The sequence below is a fragment of the Eucalyptus grandis genome, chromosome 11 (assembly GCF_016545825.1).
Source record: "Eucalyptus grandis isolate ANBG69807.140 chromosome 11, ASM1654582v1, whole genome shotgun sequence".
NCBI classification, from domain to species: Eukaryota; Viridiplantae; Streptophyta; class Magnoliopsida; order Myrtales; family Myrtaceae; genus Eucalyptus; species Eucalyptus grandis.
Genome location: NC_052622.1, coordinates 38,568,841 through 38,593,046, shown reverse-complemented (window position 1 = coordinate 38,593,046; position 24,206 = coordinate 38,568,841). Strand labels below are relative to the sequence as shown.

Genomic DNA, 24,206 nt, shown 5'->3' with positions numbered 1-24,206 from the left:
TCTCATTTCGGACGCGCGGTTCTCGTGATCACGCCCTCGCGAGAGTCGCGGGCCTCGATGTCGACATGTTCTAGCGATCTCGCGGATTCTAGGAAACGACACAGCGTCGGGGCCTACAATTTATCCGTGCGTAGCGGGGGTCTATGATCAAACCTTGCCTTCACGTTATTGACATATTCCTCACCCCCGTCTACGCCGTGCCGCGTAGAATTTGGTTGCCTTGCCGGGGCGTATGGGAAGCGTAACGTGGTCTCCCCGCGAAAGCAAGAGCAAAACCTCGGACTGGTATGCAAGTAACATGCCGATTCATAGCCTCAGTAGCGGGCCCCTCGTGGCTTTCGTTTGCTAGCATCCCGTTGTCCCGTTTCATTAGATAAATCAAAACCCTTTGTCCGAAAATTAATAAAGAAATCAATAAATAACACCCGACGAAAGAAATTAAGTGGAGAGGACTATAATGAACAAGGTGTATTTATGAAAACTTGCGAATTGTACGGAAGGATCGATTTGAACTTGTCGTGGAAAGTTGAAAGACTAGATTAGGTAAATTGAAAAGTTCAGAGATTACATCGAGCATTTAAGAATAGTTCGAGGACTACGGAAAACGAATTAAAAGTGTATGTTGGGCCAAATTTTAGAGGTCATTTATGCACCGATTTTGTGTATAGATATATTCCAGTGGGTCTGCCTTTAATTTAAAATATCCGTTTGGCGGGATGGTTGACAAAATCAGTGTCAACAGATCGTGTCGTCCAAAACAAAAGGAGTTCTTTATGTTTGCCTTTCTATGCTCATTGGATAAATTTGTTTTGTTATAACTGTAGGGGTTAAGTGGGTCAGTCGACCCTCTATCGCGTAAAAAATGTCCAAAGAATCCATTTATGTGTGTGTTGATCTTGTGTGACCATGTGACGTTAATATATGGCCTAACAATGGCACTGACATTTCACATTCCTTGATATATATATATATATATAAATAAATATAAATGATTTAAGTTAATGAGTTTTTTCAATACACTTGTTAAATTTTTCAAAGTGTTAATTGAAAATAACACTAGGAAAATTGGTACGTTGGTAAATGCCAAAATCATTCACTTAACAAGTTAGTATTCTTAGAGCGCTCAACTCAATTTCATAGAGTAGTTGCAAGACAATATTGAACTTGATATAATCAGTTATATAACATTGCACCTTTCAAATCAATTAGAGAGTGCGAGTATCATGGTAGATCAAATGAGCACCCAAATTTGTCTTGTACTTTATGTAATTACTTCAATGATATTTCATGTTCATTTCGCAAACTTTGAATTGAAGCTCTAATTGACCAAGGCGAGAGTCGATTTAGATATCAAGTAAAACTAGAAACATTGCCATCCTAAGTCGAAACAATTGAAATCATCACAACAAGTAGTATCAGTAGGGTGTTGAGTTTCGGGCTTGAATTAGTACAATAAAATCATTATAGAATGAAAATGACTCAAATTTTAAAATCGAAATTTCATCGAAAATGAAAATACAATGATTAACCGATGCATCTGCCGACGAAGATCTCTTCATAATTATATAAAGAAAAAAAGGAAATCGATGGAACAAGTAAAGTATCCGTAAAAAGACGGGGATCATGATCTCAAATAAAATAAACGGTTTTTAAAAAATAGCAAGTATATAAAAAATAACAAAGAGGAATAAAAGAATGTCCCGAAAGCATTAATTAATCGGAGCAGAAAAAAAAAAGGCGGGGAGGAGGGAGAATGTGGGAGGAGTGTCATGCGGGTGGAAATCCCGAGAGTGCCCCTCCCTTTCCTCTCTTCCGCTTCGCGGAGAACCAGGAAAACGAGGCTGACGTGGACAACCGTCCGCACGTTAGTAGGCCCCGCACTCATTGGAGGGGCCCCCTTGACCAACGTTCCCCCCTTCCAAACATTCCCACCCCCCCTCCCCCGGTCGATCAAGAGAGAGAAACTCTCACCACCATCCTCTCTCTCTCTCTCTCTCTCTCTCCCGCTCGCTCCCTCCCGTTGCAGCGCATCAATCTCGTCGCCTTCCGAAGACGATCATCGCCATCCGGTAAGTTACGCCGCCGACGTTCCCTCTCCGCTCTCTCCTCCGATCGCCGCCGACGTCGACGCCGGGGTCGGTGTCAGCGTCCGGCGACGGGGACCGGCCCCCGGGGGGGGGGCGACCTGCATTGTTCGAGCTCTGACGCGGGAATGCCGGTTGCAGGAAGGGCTCGGCTCGTCCGATGAGCGGCGTCCGCCGGTGAGGATCGCGCCCGCTCGCCTCCGGTGCCATGACTACTCGGAACAGCGAAGCTCCTCAGGTACGTGCGTCGCGCGCGCCCCCGGCCGATCCGGTTCTCCGGGGGGGCGGGCGGAACGATGAGATGAGCTGAGCTGATTTGGTTCGCCTCGTTTTTTTTTTTTTTCCTTTGTTGGTTTTTGGTTTTTTGCCCGTTTGAGCGGACGTTGTGGATTTCCGAAATGGCCGTGGAGTTTCCGTGCGGCCGGGGTTGTTGGCGAAGCGGGTGACGCTTTTTGCTCTGTGAAAATTACGTTTTCGGTTTCTCGTGTGGTTTTCAGGGAGAGAGCGGTGTTCCTCCGCCTCCGCCTGCCCCTGCGGCTGCGGCTGCGGCTGCGGCTGCGGCTGCACCTGGACCGCCGCTGAATCAGCCGACTTCTCGCACGGGCAATAAGGTGATTTGCTTGTTCCGGATCACGAATGCTGTATTGGTTGCTTCGTTGTCTGTTATTCATTTCGGTGTCCGAGGAAATCTGATTCATCTTTAGTTTCTTCTGTCAGCGACGGAGCTGTTTATTTGTTGTGTGATATCCCTACATAATTCATTATTTAATGCAGCGATGGCTCGTGTCAACTTTTTATTCTTAATTTGCTATCCCTTTATTCCTTTAATTAGAGCTCTGTTACTGATGAAATTTTTTTTTTTTTATGCTTAGAGTTCAGACATCGTAATTCCTTAGTAAAATAGGAGTTAGTTTGCATAAGTGATGCTGCACTGTGAGAACGGGGAAATGGAATTCCTGTCCCAGACATAACCGTATCAACCTTTAGGCAGTTTATAATGCACTCTGTATATGTCTTTGTTTCATGTCTCGAGTAATTCTACTATGACTTACTTACGTTCTATCTCCAGTCCTGCTTTCTTACTATAAAAGCACGTGCTTATTCCCTGCTCAAATTGTCAATGGTTTGCAGGTTTTTAAGAGCGGGCCACTATTTTTGTCATCCAAAGGTGCGTTATATGATGTTCACCTTTATGGTTCCGCTAAAGGATAACTAGTGAGAATGCAGGGGACAAATACAAGCGTGAAAATATCTTCTGGTTTTGCTGTTATGCTTGGGGATTTTCAGTAATGTTGGGTGTCATGCTTCTTTCTACTCCGTGGCTTCAAAATGTAATTTAGGAGGTTATTCATATATATATATATATAATTTTTTTTTTTTTGGAGATAAAAGGGCAACTTAATCCACCATTCTCACTGGTTGCATCACTCAGTTACTGGATATAAAGTCATTGTTTGAAATGGAAGAGCGTAATTTTCAATGTTGTATCGTGCAATTATTTGCCACAAGGCATACGTGCAACTTTGATGGTCTAAGCTGCTGTTATTATTCCTTCTCCTGACACGACAGATGGTACCAAACTTCGTGATGCAGGTATTGGATGGACATCGTGGAAAAAGAGGTGGTTTATACTAACACGTACCTCCCTGGTCTTCTTTCGAAGTGATCCAGTAAGCAGTGCTATTCCAATGATTGAGCATGCTTATGCTCTTAATTCTCCTTGAAATTACCTTTTTCCAGCTTATGCTTAGATTATCGTCAGATAAAGAGAATGTTATTAGTGTTTTTTCTGAAGAAATCGTTAGAATTATGTGGAATTGACAAACAAGGTTCAAGAACACGCACAAAGTGAAATATTTAATGGAGCATGAAGAATCAAGACTTGGCTGTGTCACAATGACAGAAATTCAAACCTAAATGTTCAAGCTAAAAGTAGAGGGAGACTACATATATATACGACCCAAAAAAAACCCAAAAGACAAGCAATGTAGGATAGAGATGTTCAGCAAAAGTTAGCAGAAAGTAGGATAGAGATGTTTAAGCTAAAAGTAGAGGGAGACTACATATATACAGGACCCAAAAAAACCCAAAAGACTAGTAGAAATGTTCAGCAAAAGTTAGCCCAGATCATGTGTATGAACATTTTCTAATCTTGAGATTGGCTTATTCCCAATTTCGTCAAGCTAATTCCACATTGTTGATGTGGACAGAGATGTAGAAGAATAGAAGATCTATTAGAAATAGAAATTTGAGGCAATAGAGACAACCAAAGCATAATTAGATTAGGACGGCGTGTACGGTGTGCTTTGGTATCTATTTGTGCTTTGGTGACATGCTTAATGTTAATCTCAATCATGACAAAGTTCTAAGTTCTAATATTGGCCATTTAACTTCACTGAAGTTGTATTTGCTCTCACTGGGCCATTTGGGAGATTTTGGAAGTATAACATCGAATAGACGAACCAGTGTTAAAGTATCCCTATCTTCGGGGTTTACATGGCCCTATATTTATATGGTCTCCTTCTTCCTCATGGCTTAAGCTTTTCACTTGGAGATTCTAACAACTAGAAAGGTAAAATTAGAGTTCTTGTTCTCAGGTGAAGTTAGGCGTAACGTCATGTGGTTTGATCTGGTTCATCACCTCCTAAATCCTGCTTGAACTTCCCTTCTCCCTGCAACTCAACTATATTACGCTTACCCTATATCACCAGTATCCACACAACAGCAACTTTGTCCCTACTCCAAATGTCACATACATGCCTTGTAAGTCCTGTCCAGCCTAACTCCATCCTCTATGCTACCAAGAAATTCAGTCAGTTCCTCATTTCCCTAGTATGGACTAAGAGGAGTAACGTACTGTTGATTTCCACCAAATCAAAACAACCGGTATATTTGCAGTCTAATTGCAGGAATGGTAAACCTATCTAATCAGAATGAAAATCTGAAACTTAGTTCCTTCCTGCCTCAGCTTTTGCATGACATAATTTGCTTCTTTTTATTAGTGAAAGCAACATTTACAAGGCAATGCATCCAATATATATATAATGTTCCAACCTTTACCCAATGTAAATCTCTATTGATGATATAGCCTCTTGGACTGGGTCCAATGTAAGTTTCCTATGGGACATTTAAGTGTCCATTGTCAGTTGAATATTGTTTTGAAAGGCAAGCCATATGTTTTCACATGCAATCCTAATTATAAGAGGGCCTAATATTGATGCAGAATAGGAATCTCTACTCTCATTCCTTTCCCTCTCACCTGGCTATCTAAGGACACAATTCATCTCATCGATCTTCCTTCACCTGTTTAAAGGCGTCTTTTGTCCCTTCTTGGAATGTGGCATGTTATTTGAGCCAATTGTCCTTGCAAGGCAAGGCAAGGCAAATGTCATTGTTGTTGCTGATCTTGATCTTTCTGATTTTATGACACATGTTGCTTGATTCCGGCTTGTTGTGAAGAAATGCTGCCTTAAGTTTCAGTATAACCCATGTCATATATTGGTAGGTTATGCCAATGAAGTTTACTCAATTAATTAGCACCTTAATTTGGAAAAGAATCTCTAAGTGTCGATGCTAATTACTTAAGCAAAGAGATGTCCAAGTTGGTTATTTATAGAGAACAAAGTCTTTATTTTTTACATTGCTTAGATACAATGCACCTAATTCAACTCATGGAGAGGAGCAGTCAATTAACAATCTTTGCAGGCTCTATAGCAATTCCACATCTTAGGTCCCCTAATGTCCAACCTTATATGCTTGTTCAATCACGTCAAAGGATTGAACTCCGGGACATTTGGGACAACTTTAGGTTATTGTCAAGCAGTCTTGTTTTACAAGTCTTTTCTTTGACAAACAGCTTTGAATCCATGTCTTGCCTTCCCTCATACTAGCTTGACAACATCATGATCATTGATGAACAAGTTAGTGAATGTTAGTAATACAATGTCACTTGACTAGGCGGCTGCCGTTTCAACACTGCATGGATCTTCAGCTACATGTTGCAATTGCCTTAACATTTCCACTCCCATTGTGATTATCTTATGATAAAATATGACGAGAAAGGTCATAGAAGCTACAGTTTTTCTTCTTTGGACACTTTGGAGTGTTCCGTAGGTTTTTGCACTGCTGACCTGTTCAGATGGACAAAAACTTTCCTTCTATAGGAATAAAGGGAAACCCTAAAATCTTCGAATTATTTCAAATAACGAAGGCTAGCAAAATACAAGTTTGTTCCTTGTGCAATTTTGGTGCAAGTCAAATTGCTCATTGTTAGAGCATTTCAATATTAAATGATGCCTTTACCTAATAATTTAAACTTGTGGGAGAACAATCATCTAATATGGTATGAGCACGGTTCTAAATTAAAAATCCCTCTTATTATTATCTTGTCTATCGTTCTTTTCTTGTATTCTTGCTTCAAGTTGTTTGTTTGATATGGTCATGTGCACATGCAGTATTCACAGTGGGGGTGGAGTTAGCATATTGTTTAATATGCATTATTCTACATGAACTAGAGGTGCTGGTGGTCATGGTTTCTCGATTCCCTTCCTCAATTATGGCGATTTCCATTCATCAATTTGATGACAAAGCCCAGCCGGATTTGGGGGAGTTCATGAGCATCTTAATTTCAAATCACACCTTCAACTAATGGTTATTTAAGCCTTTGGGAATAATTGTTGTCTAATGCTCATAAAACAATCGATGGCACGGTGCAGGCTAAAAGAACAATAGGTAGGATATGAGAGTTCTAAGTATTGTTGGCGAGGTGGTTCTATAATTATAAGTTTAGGGTCAGGTAACTACAAGATTTAAAAAATTTGAATATTTCATAAGATAGTTATTGGCAGTTGCTGGTTATAGGTTGAACCAATTGCTCTTTGTCAATTGCATTTTGCTGGTTATAGCTTGAATCAATTGCCAAATTCTCTTATGCGCGTTATATCTCAACAATTCGGGTGAGGAACCTTTGTAGCAAAATTCAATTGATGAAGACTGTCTAGGGTAGTAGAGTCCAATGGCTGATTATTGTGTAGATGAAATCTTGATGCATTTTACTATATCAAAAAGCCAGATCTACTTGCCTTGTGTACTTGAGGTGCTCATCATTTCAAAATTATGTGGGATTAAAGCACCGTTCGTCTTTATCATCTGATGGAAAACAATGTATGTTCATAAGGTGGCACATGAGTTTTGCTGCTCCAAAATGTTTGCTTTTCTCTATGTCATATATCTTCCCTTCTTAAGAGTCATTTCTCGTCCTCTTTCTCTTGTTTTAGTTTGAGGCATGGGAAGATTCATTTGGTTATTTAAATTTTCCAGAGTGCCATACCCCAGAAAGGAAGTGAAGTGAATCTGACCCTTGGTGGTATTGACCTCAACAATTCAGGCAGGTTGGCTTGCTTGTTCTTATTTCCAGTGTTCTGCATGCCCAATTTCTTCTCATCCTCATCCTCATCCTCATCCTGATGACTATATCTGAATATAACCATTGCTTAAAATCTTTTCAATTTCTAGTGTGGTTGTCAAAGCAGATAAAAAGCTATTAACAGTGCTTTTTCCTGATGGTCGAGATGGACGGGCCTTTACACTTAAGGTGCGTTTTTTCAAGTTTATACATTTAGATTGATTTTGAATGCACGCCTTTTGGTTCTTTAGCCTGTGACTAGTTTCCAGAATCTTATTCTAGGGATTGCTTTCAAAGAGCTTTTTCCTTCAAGAGTAATGATATGCAATATGCAAATTTACACAGAGAATTGCTTGCAATTGTAGATTGGTGATTGGTTCAGCAACAATGCATGGTTCATTTTCTAACTTTCCCTGTTTGAGAATAGAACACCAAGACCTTAGGAGTGATGAATGCATGAGATGGTTTTTCTCATTAGACATCGGAGAATAATATTTTTTAAACTTTAAAATTGCAGACGTTTTCTGGAACACCTCTAACAGAGGCACAAAAGGTAACACAAAAGCATGTAAACTATAGAGCTGAGTCAAAGCGGTTTCATGTTATATGTACTATAAAGCAGCACAAATACTGAGGTTCAATAAGAAATTTGAATGAAAAATAAATTCTTTCTTTACAATAAACCCGCAAAGTTCTCTCCCGGGATATGAGTTACTACTCCTTGATCACTTATACTACCTTCAATATTTGACTGCATTTTCGAGCTGAAATGAAATATGACCACCAAAAGTAGGATCCTCCAAATTTAGTGGTCTAAGAGTTTTATAAAACATTGTCTGCATAGTTGTTTCCTTTTTTTCCCCCTAAAAATCCAAAGAAGAGTATGAGTATGAATTTACTTGTTATCAAAGAGAAGAATTGAAGTTGCGTAAACATGCTAGGCAATATTGTTGATGTCTAGTCTATTTAGAACTCTACGAGAGATTGAAGTATCGTTCAAGCACTTGGTCCTTCCATCATGTCTGTAGAGACTGTTTAGACCAGATTTGCAATAACAGAGTAAGGAGACTCTTTGGAACTCATGGTCATTTTTGTCATTTTGTATCGGAGAAAACATGTTGATCTATTATTGTATAGGGTACAAATAATGGTAAGTAGAATGCCTCTGATGGTAAATTGATGCGGGTAAAGTCCCACATTGGGCAATTAAGGAGATATCTTGGGGCTTATAATGGGTTAGGTTCCCTCTCCCGGCAACTAGCTTTTCAGGATGAGTTCTTCCACCCCTTGTAATGCATCAGCATGGTATCAGAGCCACTTCTAGGGACGCTTGCCTTCTGGCGCTTTATCCTCAGGACTTTGATCCTTTGGTGGTGGCCTGAGGCTATGTCCTTAGGGCTATTTTGCAAGGTCGCAGAGTCCTGAAGAGGGGGAGGATAATGCAGGCAAAGTCCCTCATTGGGATTAAGGAGTTGATCTTTTTAGAGTTCTTCCACCTCTTGCAAATGAAAATCTATTCATTAGAGAAAATTGAGGGTATGCAACCTGTATCCAACAATAGTTACAACACAGAAGATCCATAGACTTCACAAAAAATCAATCATCTGAGCTGCCACTGCAAAGACCAACAAAGAGAGTGACATCAGTTAGTCCTTTACAAAGTTAATGGCTTCCCTTCCTGTCCTTCCTAAAGATCCAATAAAGGAAGAGGTCATTCAATAGACGTCTCCTTTCATCCAAAGGCAGGTACAACACAAGTGGGAACATCTTGAGATGAGGACATACTATTCTACCCTACTAAAATGTGAAAAGTGCTTCATTACATTGGAGATTAAAATTCCATTTTGAGAAGGAAAGAACAAAGACCTAGGCATTATCATATATCTCTTTATCAATAAATGTTTCAAGAGGTGTCTTTATCAAGTGCAAATGCCGCATGGGGTTATCTTGCAAATACATTTGTGAATAGATGTTTCAAGTGGTATCATTGTTAAACATCCCTTTGCAAGCACATGTACATGATGAATTAGTCCATCCTTTAATCTCTACTGCCTTAAACACTTCATTTTTAAACAAGAAATATATGTTGTAAAGGATCTCAAACTGGACATTATGTTGGGCTAAGACAATATACAAGTATTTACTCTTGTAGAGGGATGGAAGAAAACGAAAGAAGTGAAATTGCATAAAGTTCTACCATCAACAATTCATGATTGAGGATGATATGGAAGTCTTTATAGATCCTATAGCTCTATTGATGACGTCTCATTTCACAAGCTTTTCTGGCAACTAAAATGCAATTCTTGTAAGAATTGATATGCTATTTAGTGACCTTTAACATTGTGGCGCTTGACATCGACAAAAAATGATGAAAAGAATGAGGGAGTGTATTTAAAGTTAGGGAAACTACGCACAACACGTTTGGCCCAACATTTCAACTGTTAAGCAATACCCCTAAACTTTCTTTTTGTTACAGAACCTAATGCTCTCTTGTTTTTTTCAATTTGGGAGTGTATTTAAAGGGTTGATTAATTTAAATATTGATTGATTAAAATAAATTCAGAAAACTATTAAGGGAAATGATGTCCTCAACTTATAAGAAAAAATAAATAATTGATATCTATGGTGACACTTGTAAACATTGTTTTGTTATCCATCATTTTCTTAAAATATTTATCAGTATTTATTTTCTAATAATATTGTCTTTATTTATTTTTTATGAGAATAATATTTTAGTTAATTTATTGTTCTCCTTTTTCTCTATTGTCTTATCTTTTTACAGAAATAAAGAGTAAAAGAGACATTTCAATAAAATAATGTGAGATGAAAGCACATATTTACCCTTTAAAAGTACTGTGCATTATTCTTGCTAATGGAAAATATGACAGATGGTTAGCTAGTTCACAAGAGTAATTTGTCATTGAAATTGTAAGGAAAAACATGCACTACCCTAAAGTTCGAGCGAGTTTTGTGTAATTTATCCTAGAATTCAAAATATTAGTAGTGTGAACTTGAAATTATTAGCACAAGAAATTATATGCGCATTATATATTATGTATATTGTCATTTCCCCTTTAAAGTTATCTTCTATAATATCATGCTTTCTCTGATGTTGCAGGCTGAAACTTTGGAGGATTTAAATGAGTGGAAGACTGCCCTCGAGAATGCATTGGCTGAAGCACCGAACGCTGCTCTTGTAATGGGACAGAATGGAATCTTTCGAAGTGATCAGGCTGTTGCACCTGATGGCTCTCTGGAACAATGTATGCTTCACTTGACAAAAGTCAATCTTAAATCCTGCTCTTCTCTCACAGCTTTATATAACTTGTGTGGCACATAGTTATTATTGAACATCTGAGTGTTTCGGTAATGATAAGGTGTCTTTAATTCTATCGGAAGCTTAGTTATCGGATAATGCAGCGATTGCAGGTTTTCGAAAAATATAAGACAACGATAGCTCATTCAGCAAGATTCCTCAGGACTCTAATCTTTGAAGAATGATTAGAAAAGTAGCCTGCTTTTCAACAATTAATGAAGCAAAGTAGAGAACTTTTATCAGTCTTACAATAAGTTGTGGAGAATGAATTTTTTGAGAATTCTACAACTAGAATGCTTTAGTTTACATGCTGGTTGCACAAAGTGTCTCATCCAATGCTGTTCATTAGCTTTTCTACCGCCTGTTAGGAATAAAAGTCTAGATAGAACAACACAAATTTGTGACTTCTTTGCTGTTACATGTGAGAATTTTGTAAATTGCACGAACCTAGGAATTTGTTGATTAAGATCTGGAACCATCCTCTTGATTCTGATTCCTACTCTAAAAGTTGCTAATTTCAGCCATCGCAAATTTATTGGATAGATGCTTCATTAACCAATAAAATTGCTTATAGCTCATAAATCTTTTCTGTATCAATGCCCTTGAATTATATTACTCTTCCATCATCATGCTAAATTGTCATTATCTGGTGCTATATTGTCAGTAAAGGACAGACAGACCATAAAATCAATGGTTGTTGGTCGGCCCATTTTACTAGCACTGGAGGAAGTTGATGGGACTCCCTCATTCTTGGAAAAGGCTCTTAGATTCATAGAAGAGCATGGTGAGCTCTATTAGCGCTGTCTTTGCTTCTTTGGACAAATCATTCTGAAATTATTATTCATTATATTTATTTGATGGGATCTGTGCTTGTGTCCGGATGAAGTTTGGCATGCTTAGCTAATGATGAAGCTATCTCCAGTTTATCTGGTGAGCAAAATGTTGCGTCTCAACACAACCTTCGGTGATATGCGATAACTGAATGGAGCATTAGTGCTTTTAATGAACACCATATTCTAGGACAAGAGTGTGGCTTACTTCTATCAGATTGTTTCTTCTCTCTTGAAGTGATGCTTAATTTTCAATTAGTGCACTCATAGATGTTAGTTTGAGCATGTACATTGAAAGGGAATAACTTCCTCTTTAATAATGTCCCCTTGACAATAAGCACAAAAAGGCCCTCTTGTCACTGAGATATCAAACTTGGCATGGAGAACTGTCATAGGCTTATAAGGTCCTTTGCGCATTTTGCTTTACACCCTCCAACTATTTAATTTGTTAAGTTGACAATTTCATGTGCCTACTCTTTAGTTTGGTAGATTGGGGAAGATATTCATCTTATATCTGCCCTGTTATGCTAGAGTTCCTTTTTTAGATCAATACATGTACTTATATCTGATTATTCGAAGGTACTGAACAGGGATTAAAACAGAAGGGATCTTGCGACAGGCTGCAGATGTCGATGATGTTGAGCACCGAATTCGAGAATATGAGCAGGGTTTGTTTGTCTACATATTGTTTTGTCATTTATTGATCAATAATGGTACATCTCAATCATGACACTGAAGATTTATGTCATTATGGGTTTCAGTTGAGATAACTGGCATCGAAAATATTGGACTAAGTTCAGTGAAAATATTGTCTTCTATTTTATGTACATTATAACATAAACTACTAATGCCATATATATGTGGTATCCTGAGTGGATAGTACAAAAATCGAATGCTAGGATGGATCCATGCATTCTGTTTAATGATCATGGTTGCCTCAAACAATTTCTGCTTTATGATTAGGGAGTACTGAGTTTTCCGCAGAGGAGGATGCGCATGTTATTGCTGATTGCATCAAGGTACTGTGTTTACTGAGATACCTACAGAATTATTTTTCTTAAATGTCTTAGCCCTTGTTACAGTCAATTACGTTCACTTTTACAAGCCAAGTGCTGGTGTGCATCTTTACAGTGTGGATATCAAATCGAACCATTGAATTGATGCTTCCACATTTTTATTTACATTGAAACAGTATGTTCTCCGTGAGTTGCCATCATCTCCAGTTCCTGCATCATGCTGCAATGCACTACTGGAAGCCTGCCGTAAGTTTCTTATTTAGCTGATGGTTGAAAAATTCATATTCTGTTTTTAGACATTCAGAAAGAGAAAACTGAAGAACATGACAATCTTCTGTATAAATTTTATGTGTTGTCTTTTATTTTGCAAAGCTATTCAGTATTGGATAATCTTACAATTATAGGAACTGATCGTGATATACGAGTCAATGCAATGCGGACAGCAATTTGTGAAACATTCCCAGAACCAAATCGGCGCCTATTGCAGAGGTGATTGATGAAGTATCTTTACTTAAATCCTACCATAGTACATAGCCCGAAGAAAATTATACTTTAATTGGCTGAAGAAGTCTGATTTTGTTCTCATAGAGCATGATCACGAGTTTGCACTTAATGAGTAACTTCTCAAGAATTACATACATTTTTCATACAACTACCCTTTTTTTTAGCTCTCTTATGGCAGAATAAATTTAAGATCAGGTCCTTCTAATTTTTTACTAGTTAAGTTCAGCCTGCGATAGTCTGTCCTTATATATCCAATTTCAGCTGGTTTGCTGATGCATCTTTCCAGACTCAATTTGCATTTCTCTTGTCTCACCTTTCAGAATACTTGTGATGATGCAAACTGTAGCTTCTCATAAGGCCGAGAACAGAATGAGTTCTTCAGCTGTGGCAGCTTGTATGGCTCCTTTGCTTCTGCGCCCTCTTCTAGCTGGTGACTGTGAGCTTGAAAATGATTTTGATGTTGGTGGCGATGGTTCTGCTCAACTTCTCCAAGCAGCTGCTGCAGCAAACCATGCTCAAGCAATTGTCATAACTCTTCTAGAGGAATATAACAAGATATTTGGGGTAAGTTCTAAATCCACGTATCTATTTTGGCACATCAGCCCTTTCAGTATGTTTCTCTCTCCTAAGTTAAAATGATCTCAAATATGTACATCTTTGCTGTCAACAATGATCGTCATTACACTTCTAACAGCAACCTAACGTTACAATTCTACCCTTATTATTATATTTCTTAAACAACTTTCAAATTATCTTGTACCACAACAAATTACCATCACAAATAAGCTTCTTATGGCTTCAGCTTTTGCCTGTTTCCACTTAAATATTTAGGTTTGCTTTTAGTAAAGCTGTCCCACCATTTTGAAAGCAGAAGTAGGTAAAATAAAGCGATGTCACACAGGTACCTTGTAGATTTTTAGTCAACAGGAAAAATAAGCTACTTCATCTCTGAGCACTGGTGATACTGCCAGGAACAATAGCATGAGTAACTTCAAGAGTTTTGGTCTATGACAAGTCAATTATCTGTTCTACCAGGTACATCTGTTTAAAGTCGAGTAGCTCTAGAAAACTTTTTTCTTTATATATTCTAGTTGCAAAAGGATATGAGATCAAGTCTGGATACCATATCTTGGTGGACCTAACAGGCATGGTTTCTGGGCATTGTGCCTTCAAACCCTGCTTCTCCTGAAACAAATGCCAATTCTCCACCACAATCTTTTTATACTTGTCTTCTTCCACAAAATGAAGATGGGATATCTCTTAATTCAAACAATGTTTCAGCTTTTGATCCCATCTGAACCATCTCATTCTAGCCTTCTCCTCAAGTTTTGTGCACAAGGATGGCACCATTCCTGATTCTTGTTGGTTACATTCCAAGAAATTCTTGTTAGTCGGACATTGAAGGGCTTCGCCTTGTCAAGGTTAAGGCCACTCAGAGAATATGCTCCCAATATGTATTGGATGTTGGATGTTTAAATATCTTCATGTTAGCATGCATTCTTAAGTCTTTTTAGACAACCTTACAGATGGGATTGCTCATCCAGGATCCAAGTCTTTGTACTCATCCAGAGACAGCATATATATGAGTAAACTGTTTTCTTGTGACGCTTTGATTTCATTATTATACTTTTAAAGTTCAGAGTAGTCTTGCCATTTTGAAGATTCAGAATTTTCATATTTCCTCCACGTGCTCTGAGTAGGTGGCGCATATAGATTAGACATGGTCTCTTATTGTCTATCCTCTACATATCTGGTTCAGATTGCTTTGTTCAGAATTGCTAAGGCCTCTTGTATGTGCTGTTAGAGCTTCACAATTAACTTTGTTGCAGGAACATGCTCTATCTCCTGATATATACTCTGACTCACAAGAGAGCGGAAGTGAGAGTGAGGAGGAAACCGATGATGATGGATCCTATGAGGATGATGAACATGATGATTTAACGCAAGACTCTGAATCGGAATCCGAAGATGATCTGGGACATACATCGAGCCATGGCAGCAGTGACGAGGATGGGAAATATGCTTCCAGGAACAAAACTGATGGAGATAATGCTCAACAAGACAAGGTATTTCCTTACACTAAAACAATTAGCACAATGCTTAATCATGACTGGAGAAACCTTACATTTTTTTGTACCGTTAGCAGCCATAGTGTGGTGTTGTTGTCTGCTGTCCAAATTCTCTTTTTACTACAGGTAAACAATAAGGTCAGTTACTTTATGGAATAGAATGACCCATTATTCTGGGTCTCTCCACTCCAGAAAAGCATGCTAGCATAGCTGACATTTATCCTGTTATGGGAAAAAAGTTAGTGCATATTATTCAGTTAAATGTGCAATTGTTTATTGTAAAAGTTTATGCTATTAGAGACGGTGTGTTCTCATGTGAATGCAATGCTGGAATGACAAAAGCTCGAACTGTATGAAAGAGAAATGTAGAGGTGAAAGAATAATTAAAACCCATAAGATATTGATGTCATACATGGGTGAGAGGGCAATGCAACATAATTGAACTTGAGACCTGTCGTTGATACCATATTAAGTAAAAAGGCGAGATCAATTTATTCCAAAAGGTAAGTTGTTATCCACTCGTGTTGATTAGGTTTTTATGACAATGTCTTTAACTGCAATACGAGCATATTTTCTTGGCAATTTCTCGTACTCCATGTGCCTAGACATGTCAATGCATATTGCAATTCCTATGAAGGATATTATCACACAATAATTCTCGACTTCTTAGTGTCCTTGTAAAAGAATATACATAGTTGAAACATAGTATAATGGGATCACTCCGGAGTAAGAAAGAGAACATAGGGCTGATAACATTCACTGTGTTTGGACCCTTCATTTCTCTATCTACTTTGACATTATCCACTCATCTTTCTTGTGGCAATGCATAAGTATTATTCCCTCTTCTTTCTGTGAATCAGTAGCATGGAGAAGTTAAACTTCCAGTGTAGTTGAGCTGTGGCGATATCAAATAATAGCATTGTTTGTAGTATATGGTTATTATTGTTGACCAGTTGGGAGGTTTCTGTCGCACTGATGACAATAAGCGTGTTAAGCTTAAATAATTGCCTCTACCACTGCTTTTGTATTTGTATGAGTTTCTTCTCTTTTTCCTTTTTCGAAGAGGGCTAAGATTTGTTTTTAAAGCTATGTCAGATTCTTCATTGAGATTGATCAGTTTTTGTTTGTTGAAATAGTTTCATTGAGATTCTTCATTAAGATTTGTCTATGCAGGTATCTGGTAGTTGTACCCCTCATTCCCATTCTCCAGAAGCAGTTGCTGATTCTAATGAAAAAGAGAAGCTATCACAAAATTCACCTAAGACCTTACCATCCCAAACTAAGGAACCGCTCAGGAGTGAGCACACTGATAACCAGCTAAATAATCATGGCTCATCATGGAAAGATGATGAATTTTCTCAAGCACCGGTGGATGATTTTGCAGAAATAAATTTTCCTGGAAAGTTGACTGATCATGGTCCATTGTCCAATATGAAGAAATCAACAACTATATCCGGTGGGACTGTCCGCAGTGTTAGGCGTCCTGCTGTTTGGGGACGTACTCCTGTGAGTATTCCTTTTAAATGAAAATTAGCCTCTTTCTTTAGGAAAATAGTTCCTGCATCTCTCACTCCAAAATACAATATCACTTTTATGCCTGCAATGCTGGGATGGTCCATGAAAAGCCAAATCTTTATTCTTTGCAAGTGTTACAATAACGTTGTTTACTCTTGCTTCTCCTCTTTTGGCATGAATTCAGGGAAAAAAGAACCTATCCATGGAATCCAACGACTGTGACATTATTGATGAGTAAGTGATGCAGCTACTGTTCGTCATGAATTTTTTGTTAGACGCTGTAGTTGAAGTTTTTAATTGAGATAGATGATGCCAATGATAAATTTGGATCTTGCTGCAATTCATCTTTGACTGAAGGTACATCATCTGTTTGGTCCTTTTGGAGTATAACCTCTATAGGGGATTAGCATGCGTTTGTTTATTAAAGTGAATTTAGGAAAGACCTTATATATCTGAATCTGCACTGGTTACCTTTAATTTGATTATATATTCCTAATTTGAGCATCCAAAACATGTAGGGATAAAATTTAGCATTTTCTTGATGTTGGAGTCCCTACTTTTTCTTATTATGTCCACCTTTGGTGAATGTAGGCTCTTCGGGGAGATCGTGCACTACTTAGTTGCATTCGAGCTTATTTGATTTTTCTCTTGTGCTTCACTGGATTCTTGGAAAATTAATCAAGGCATTGTCCTATAATATTGCATAAACCATTAAGTTTGTAAACTTTTACTGATTGACAAATTTTGAGCTTATCTTTCTTTTCCTATTGAAAGGTGACATTTAATTGGTGCATTTAGACCTTATAAAGATAAGAGGCTGTAGTCTTAACAAGTGTGATCATATTCAGTCTCATAAAATATAATAGAAGTTCTTGTGTACCTTTTTTTTTTTTATTTTGTATCTTCCAGTAATTTTTCCACTGATGACAAATTTACCAATGTAGTGTTGAAATCCAGAGGCTTGAGGTTACAAAGCTTGACTTGCAAGACAGAATTGCAGAAGAGGTACGTGCTTACTCTCCATGTAGATTTTTTTGCATGAAGTGGTTTAACTTTTATGCCGGAATTTTCTTTTGCTTCTGTAGGCCAAGGAGAATGCAGTTCTTCAGGCTGATTTAGACAAACAGAAGAAAGCATTGCACCAGCGTCGTCAGGCTCTCGAGCAAGATGTATGTTCTATACAATAGAAGATATCCTCTGCTAGGTGGCTTTACGTATTGTCTTAATTGCAAATGATTTTTGTATCTCTGGTTTTGATTAGTGTCGCATAACAATCTTTTAGAAACACAGAGAGAACACAAGGAACCTAAGTTCAGTGCCTCAAACAAGTACCTGCTCTGAGTTTAAGATCAGAAATGTAACCGCCAGAGCTGTCTTTTCTATACAGCACTGTACCATTCCAATTAACAGATTCGCTCATTTAACCTATATTTCAGAATTAGTAGCTGATAGCAATAATATTGTTTTATATTTTCTGACTAATTTCGTTTTTCTCCTTTGTGACCTTTCTATGGAATTCAAAGCATTTTTCCATAACCTCTTGATAGTTTTTAGCTGTTGCATTTTTGTCAAATGATGTTCCTACTTTTGTACAAACCTAATCTGATTGCATTTTATTGTTGTGAAACTGATTTTGTTGGCGAGTTCATCATTATAATGTGACGTGAAATCTGCTTATAGGTGGCAAGACTGCAGGAACAGTTACAGAAGGAAAGAGATCTGAGACAAGCCTTGGAAACAGGGCTTAAAGTAACTAGGGTGCCTGTTTCTGTTGGAGCGAATATCAACGAAAAGGTTGGTGAATTTCTCACTTAACAGGTCTAAGTTCCATTTTTTGTGGGTAACAGGGGAAGTCTAAGTGGCTTTGATAAAAGGAAAAATCATTTAACTTTGAATCTTGTAGACAAAGGCAGATCTTGAAGATTTAGCTCGGGCAGAGGCAGATGTCACGAATTTGAGGCATAAGGTTGATGATCTTGGAGTAGAGCTTAACAAAGAACGTGAAAAGAACTATCATTCAATGCAAGATTTAGGCGATCAACAAGATAAAAGTGGAGATGACAGTGTGAAAGTGTATGATTTCCATTTCTTTAATTGCTCTGCTATTGCATTAGCATCTGTAAGTGCTCTTAGTGTCAAACTTCGAAAAAGAAGTGTCTACATGAATGACCTTCTCATTTTTGCCAAATTCTAGAAAAGTTTGATGCTTGAATAGTTTTTTGTATTTTTACTCTACCTCAAAGAAGTCTGATTAAATAAGACATGAATTATATAGGAATGTCGTTTTAGGGTGCATGCACAGATGCAAACATGCTTGTCTCTTCTTTTCTTTGACTTTTGCTTACTTTCACATTTCTTATGGAACAGGAAGAATACACAGGGTGACATTAAGAATCCAGAGAGTTCATATCTTGCTGGAAGGTCATCTACAAAGGTATGCACATCTCTTTATCTTTGTCTCTGTACCCGGATGAACTTCTCTTCAGAGATCTTTACCAAAATACATGTAGAGAACGATCAGCTTTGTAAGCTGCGCAGTGGATGAATAATTGTGACCAAAATTTTCTCATTATAAAATCTTGGGGTCGGACGACGATCTACCTATAGCCGCTAAATCTCCAAACGCTTGCGAAATTCACCCAGTTTTTTTAGAATGGTTCTCATTTTATTTTGTCATATTCTTGGGTGGACCAACAACATGACCCCCTACCTTTTGGATGTTTTCCATAAAAGGACTCGAGTTTGGATGGCATGCATACTGAGAATGAGAGTAAGGAAGAATCAACATCTTCATCAAATAAACATCAACCATTAAGTCAGCAGCCGGATTCCGCATATAACAGCAAATCCAGGTACTTGGGCCAGCCAGCCAATTCTCAAGCTGCAGATTCAGCAGCAGGAAGGCCTCTTGCTCCAGTGTCATCAAAGAGGTCTGGTACAAGGAACGAGGTAGATGTCAGCAACTTATTACGGCGAGTTTATTTTGCTGCCATGTTTCTTGTAGGAAAAAATCAATAGAAATCACAGCACATGCCTAACGTTATGCCAACTTATGCAAAAGCCCTTTTTTGTTCAAAAGCGCTTGTCATGTCAAATTTTTGTATCACTAGATTCTGTCCGTTGAGCTGATTATATTCATCACAAATCATTTGCTTAATAAGAGACTAAATTTAAAGCAATTAAAAGGCATAAAGAAGGAGCAATTAACTCCTTCGAAGAGAGCTAAAGTGCACTTCTTTCCTAGCTAAAGGGATGTTAAGCAGTTTAACTTGGATCATATGCTTGCAATATGAGCTAGGCAAAATCTAACATTGTCAAAATTCAGCTTTTGAAGCACTCCATTGTGCCGCTTCTCTGTTGATAGTTGTGTTGTTGTCTCTTTGTTCGTTCCTTTTGGCATTTGTTCTGGCAGAAATAGGATAGGACATATATTTAGTCTAGAATGTGAAACTGTATAGAGTAGTCAGCATCCCTCTAATTCTTTCCAATCTTGACGCATTCTTTTCTTCTCTATGAATGAGCAGGGGCTGAACTCGACAACTTCCGCATTGTCAAAGTTGACTACTCGACTGAACTTCTTAAAAGAGCGGCGTACTCAAATTGCCAATGAGCTCCAGAACATGGACAAAGGTCGAGGCTCCCCTCCAGCTGCTGAGGTTATAGAAAAGGGTAGAGCATTGGAATCTCAATCTGCGGAGATTCCTGGTACAGAACCAGATGGTTCTTCTAGACCAATCCAGGACCCGGGAGACGGGGTGGGAAGAGGAAATACTTTGCTGAATCGCAATAAATACAAGAAAACAAATAGTCAGGATGCTGATAGAGGAGCAAGATTAGAAGGCCAGCCATCGCAAGACACAAGCAGAAATCAGGAATCAGATGCCACTTCAAGGGCAGGTCCTAGATGATGGAATGGTATTGTTTGATTAAATGGTGCTAATCTCGCTGCTTTCATTAACATCCAAGTTTAACTGCGCATTGGTTTTTGGGCACTGACACGAGGAAGTAGGATGCCTACGCAACGAGGTTAGGATCCATGTCAACATTTTAGGGTATGGTGAAGACCGGGAATGTTCTCCCAAAAGCTGAGGAGCAATACAAAAGTCTGAGGCCCCTTTGGGAAACTGCAGGCCGAATTCAAGTATTAGAGGCACCGTCATTCATCTCCAGGAACATCAGGTCGTTGAAGTAGTCGGTTCCTCTTCTCATTTCGAAGCTTGAGCCAATGACTTCATAGTGTCGATCCCTGCTACTACTTGCTAATCGTTTGGTCATTGTTTTTTCATTTTTCTGTGACTCTGCATCTAGAAAGTCTTACCGCAAAAATCTCTACAGTGCATGTCTGGCATAAGATTTCCCGAGAGGTCACGCGCAGCAATCAGAGCAATTTCGCTTGTTGCTCTCTTTTGATTTAGAATCTGTCCAAGCACACGCACTACTTGAGTCATCTTAACTTTTTCCTTTTTCTACTATTCTGGCCATGAAAACTGTTGACATGTTTTTCCCTTTCTGAGCAGTGCTATATGTTATGGGTGTATATATCATAGAAAGTCCGCCCAGGAAAGATTCCATAAACCATAGTCAAGACTCGAAATTATATATGATTTTTTTGTCCTCCTCGAGGCGAAAGTACTTTAATACACCAAAAGCACATGGGTCCTCCCCCTGACGTAAGTCTGCACGCCAACATCAAAGTATATTTCAACTTGGCCTGCCTTTGGTCGCCTCCTACTTACCTCCTGGACCAGAGTTTCACCAATTTCGCAAGATTTGACATGGCCTAGACCTAATTTTGGCATGAAGATTATTATACTCGTCGTAGAATATGATTCTTGTGCTTCTCAACGTAGTCTAGAGCTATAAAAATCTCGCGCATGCACTCGATCCTACGTACCCCCCTAATGTGAGCTAACGATTATTAAAATGGACGAGATGGTGTTTCCTTCTTTGATAGATGATATTAGATTAATTTTTGCTTATAGTCAAAGGGTTGCTACAACTTATGCAAGTTTTCGTAATTTAGGCCGGGTACATTTGATTGAGATGTCCGCCGTCGATTCTGTAATAGTTCACGTGCTAAAGCAAAATGGTAAACTTACTTGAGAAGTAATATCAATCCTTTGAAATTTAAGTCGATTTTGTAATAGTTCATGTGCTAAAGCAAAATGGTAACTTACTTGAGAAGTAATATTGATCCTTTGAAATTTAACTAGATATGGTACTGGGAATGAAGTATGGCTAATGGCTGGAAATATTCGCTTTTACTTTTTCTAACATTGAGAAATCTTTGTTGGTTAAGTATCACGCATGTACAATATTATGTCTTATAGTGATGATTATGTATCTTTTAAGTAGTTCTCATTAAATTCTTTCCCCTTTTTATCTATTTAATTTTATGGACACATTTGGATCTTCATTTTAACTAGCCTAAGCTCACTTTTATTTTATTCTCGGATTAGTAAAAAATTTGGAGACCAACTCACATATGATTTTCTTGTAAGGTTTTGAAATCTGTGTGATATTTTAAATTTTGGTGCGAAAGTTAATTTTTACTTAATTACAAACAAACAAGCCCTCGATCATTGTTTTTTCAGTAAATTTATAATCGCATGATAAGAAGCATGAAAATAATTTATTTTCTTGTTCTAATCACGTATTGATTAGTCATATATTTCATCATTCATTTGATTTTCATAAATATGTTTATAAAAATTCTCTTAAGCAACTTGTTATGCTAGTCCCAAATCCTCATGATTAGCATGAGAGATGCATCCTCGGAAATTAGGTGAGCCATCATCATCCCCCATCTTGCCTACCGTACCCATCAACTCGGAGTCCCAGCCAATCCATCTCCGCCGCCCAATCTCGGTCCCCGCCAAATCTCCAGATCCAATCTCGACCGTCCATCACCTTCCAACAACGTGCGTCAACCCGGACCGGACCGGTCAGGTTCCGGTCCCAATACACGGACCGGTTCCACCAGCACGTGGATGGAACCCGACAGGGAATACTTGGTGGATCGAAGACCTTACGCTAAAATGGAAAAAGGCAAGATTCCCCCCAGGCACATCTTGCAAGCATCCGGTGCATTGAATCTACTGCGTCTCAACCATCAGACCTACCGACCAAAAAAAAAAAAAAAAAAACTATAAAATCTAGTAGATCTCTGAACGATGCACACTTTTCAATTACCAATATAGAGTTAGCTCATATCCTTCAATTACATAAAAAAAAATGGTATCACAGATAATATTCAATACAGAGTTTTCGTACTTAGTAAGACAACGCGTGCCATAAAATGCACAACACAATGTATTACCTTATGATTCAATTCACTTATCATATATGCCCATGTTGTTATAATTTTGAATGGCTACAATCAGCGTTATAATACGATGATAATTATTTAGGATTTTTCGAATCAAAACCTTCTTATAATCAATGAATTATTTGATATGAAATTCTACGATCTCCGTGCCAGATACATATAGATTGCATTACAAGCGATAAATAAGATGCGATCCATGGCAAGCGGGTTAAAAAAAAAGAAAAGCGATTTGGTCGATTATACCACCTTTTATCTCGTTATCGCACCAATCCATCCGTTACATTAAATTCTCCCCCTTCCTTTTTCTTCTTTTCTCCACCAAAGAATAGGGGTGAGCAGCGAGGTCTAGGTTGACCACTGGACCGACCCTGACCCCCCAACCTGCGGCGGTCCTGGTCCTGGTTCCCAGGAGACTGGTCGGTCCTGGTCACGACCTGGGGCCAACATCGCGTGCGGGTTGGTCGCTTTGGTCACCAGAGTTTTGGGTGGGTCCATTAACCCCCAACCAACCCCGTATATTATATTATATTATTTATAATTATTTTATATATTCAAATCTAAGTAAAATGTCAATTATATTATATTATATTGAGATATTCTATCAATAGCACTAATAGTAATTTCAATTTAAAACTTTTGTTGAGTATTAGTTATGTGTCATTTGTTTTGTTTTCAAGTGTTTAGAAGTTTAAGTAAATTAACAAGATGTGAAGTTATATATTCATGGTTTATATTAAGTATTTTGAACTTTTTATGGTTTAATTGTATTCTACTAATGAATTTCATTTGCAATTTGCTTTTCAATTTGTGTCAAATGGTAGAAGTTTTTGAAAAGTAGATAAGTCTTTGCTTGTTCTTTACGGTGATTTCTTGTCCAGTGATGTGAAGCTCGTTTTTTGGTTGAGTGGACTCTACATGATCGGAAAATCTTTTGCATATGGTGTTATAAATATTAAAGATAGATGATTACAAAGAACTTTCCATCTTGTCCCATATCTCGATGAGCGGTTGGCGGATACGAAATTTACATTATTGTGTCATCTTAAATTTGCTAAATATGTATTGGTATTTTATAGTCACAATCCGTAGTATTGTTGATGGATGTGTAATTTGAATTTGTAGGTTTCTTTTTTTAGGAAG

At 38.1% G+C, this 24,206-nt stretch overlaps 1 protein-coding gene across 3 annotated transcripts; it reads left to right on the top strand.

Moving 5' to 3' along the window:
* Positions 1–1,939: 1,939 nt before the first annotated feature.
* LOC104451807 (rho GTPase-activating protein REN1) lies at positions 1,940–21,284 on the top strand. 3 transcript variants are annotated; one of them, XM_039304874.1, is made up of 25 exons: positions 1,940–2,069; positions 2,226–2,322; positions 2,582–2,695; positions 3,216–3,252; positions 3,678–3,754; positions 7,404–7,474; positions 7,599–7,677; positions 10,607–10,751; positions 11,469–11,588; positions 12,225–12,302; positions 12,598–12,653; positions 12,827–12,896; positions 13,055–13,139; positions 13,475–13,718; positions 14,984–15,220; positions 16,397–16,520; positions 16,608–16,729; positions 16,923–16,972; positions 17,683–17,743; positions 17,824–17,907; positions 18,419–18,532; positions 18,642–18,811; positions 19,106–19,172; positions 19,472–19,687; positions 20,263–21,284. In XM_039304874.1, exons 2-25 carry the CDS (start codon positions 2,293–2,295, stop codon positions 20,644–20,646), a joined length of 2,835 nt encoding a protein of 944 aa, XP_039160808.1. In that variant the 5' UTR covers positions 1,940–2,069; positions 2,226–2,292; the 3' UTR covers positions 20,647–21,284. The 3 variants fall into 3 exon arrangements, with proteins under 3 accessions (XP_039160808.1, XP_039160807.1, XP_039160809.1); XM_039304873.1 differs by having other exon boundaries at positions 16,397–16,729; XM_039304875.1 differs by lacking the exons at positions 19,106–19,172; positions 19,472–19,687; positions 20,263–21,284 and having other exon boundaries at positions 16,397–16,729; positions 18,613–18,804.
* The last annotated feature ends 2,922 nt before the right edge of the window (positions 21,285–24,206 follow it).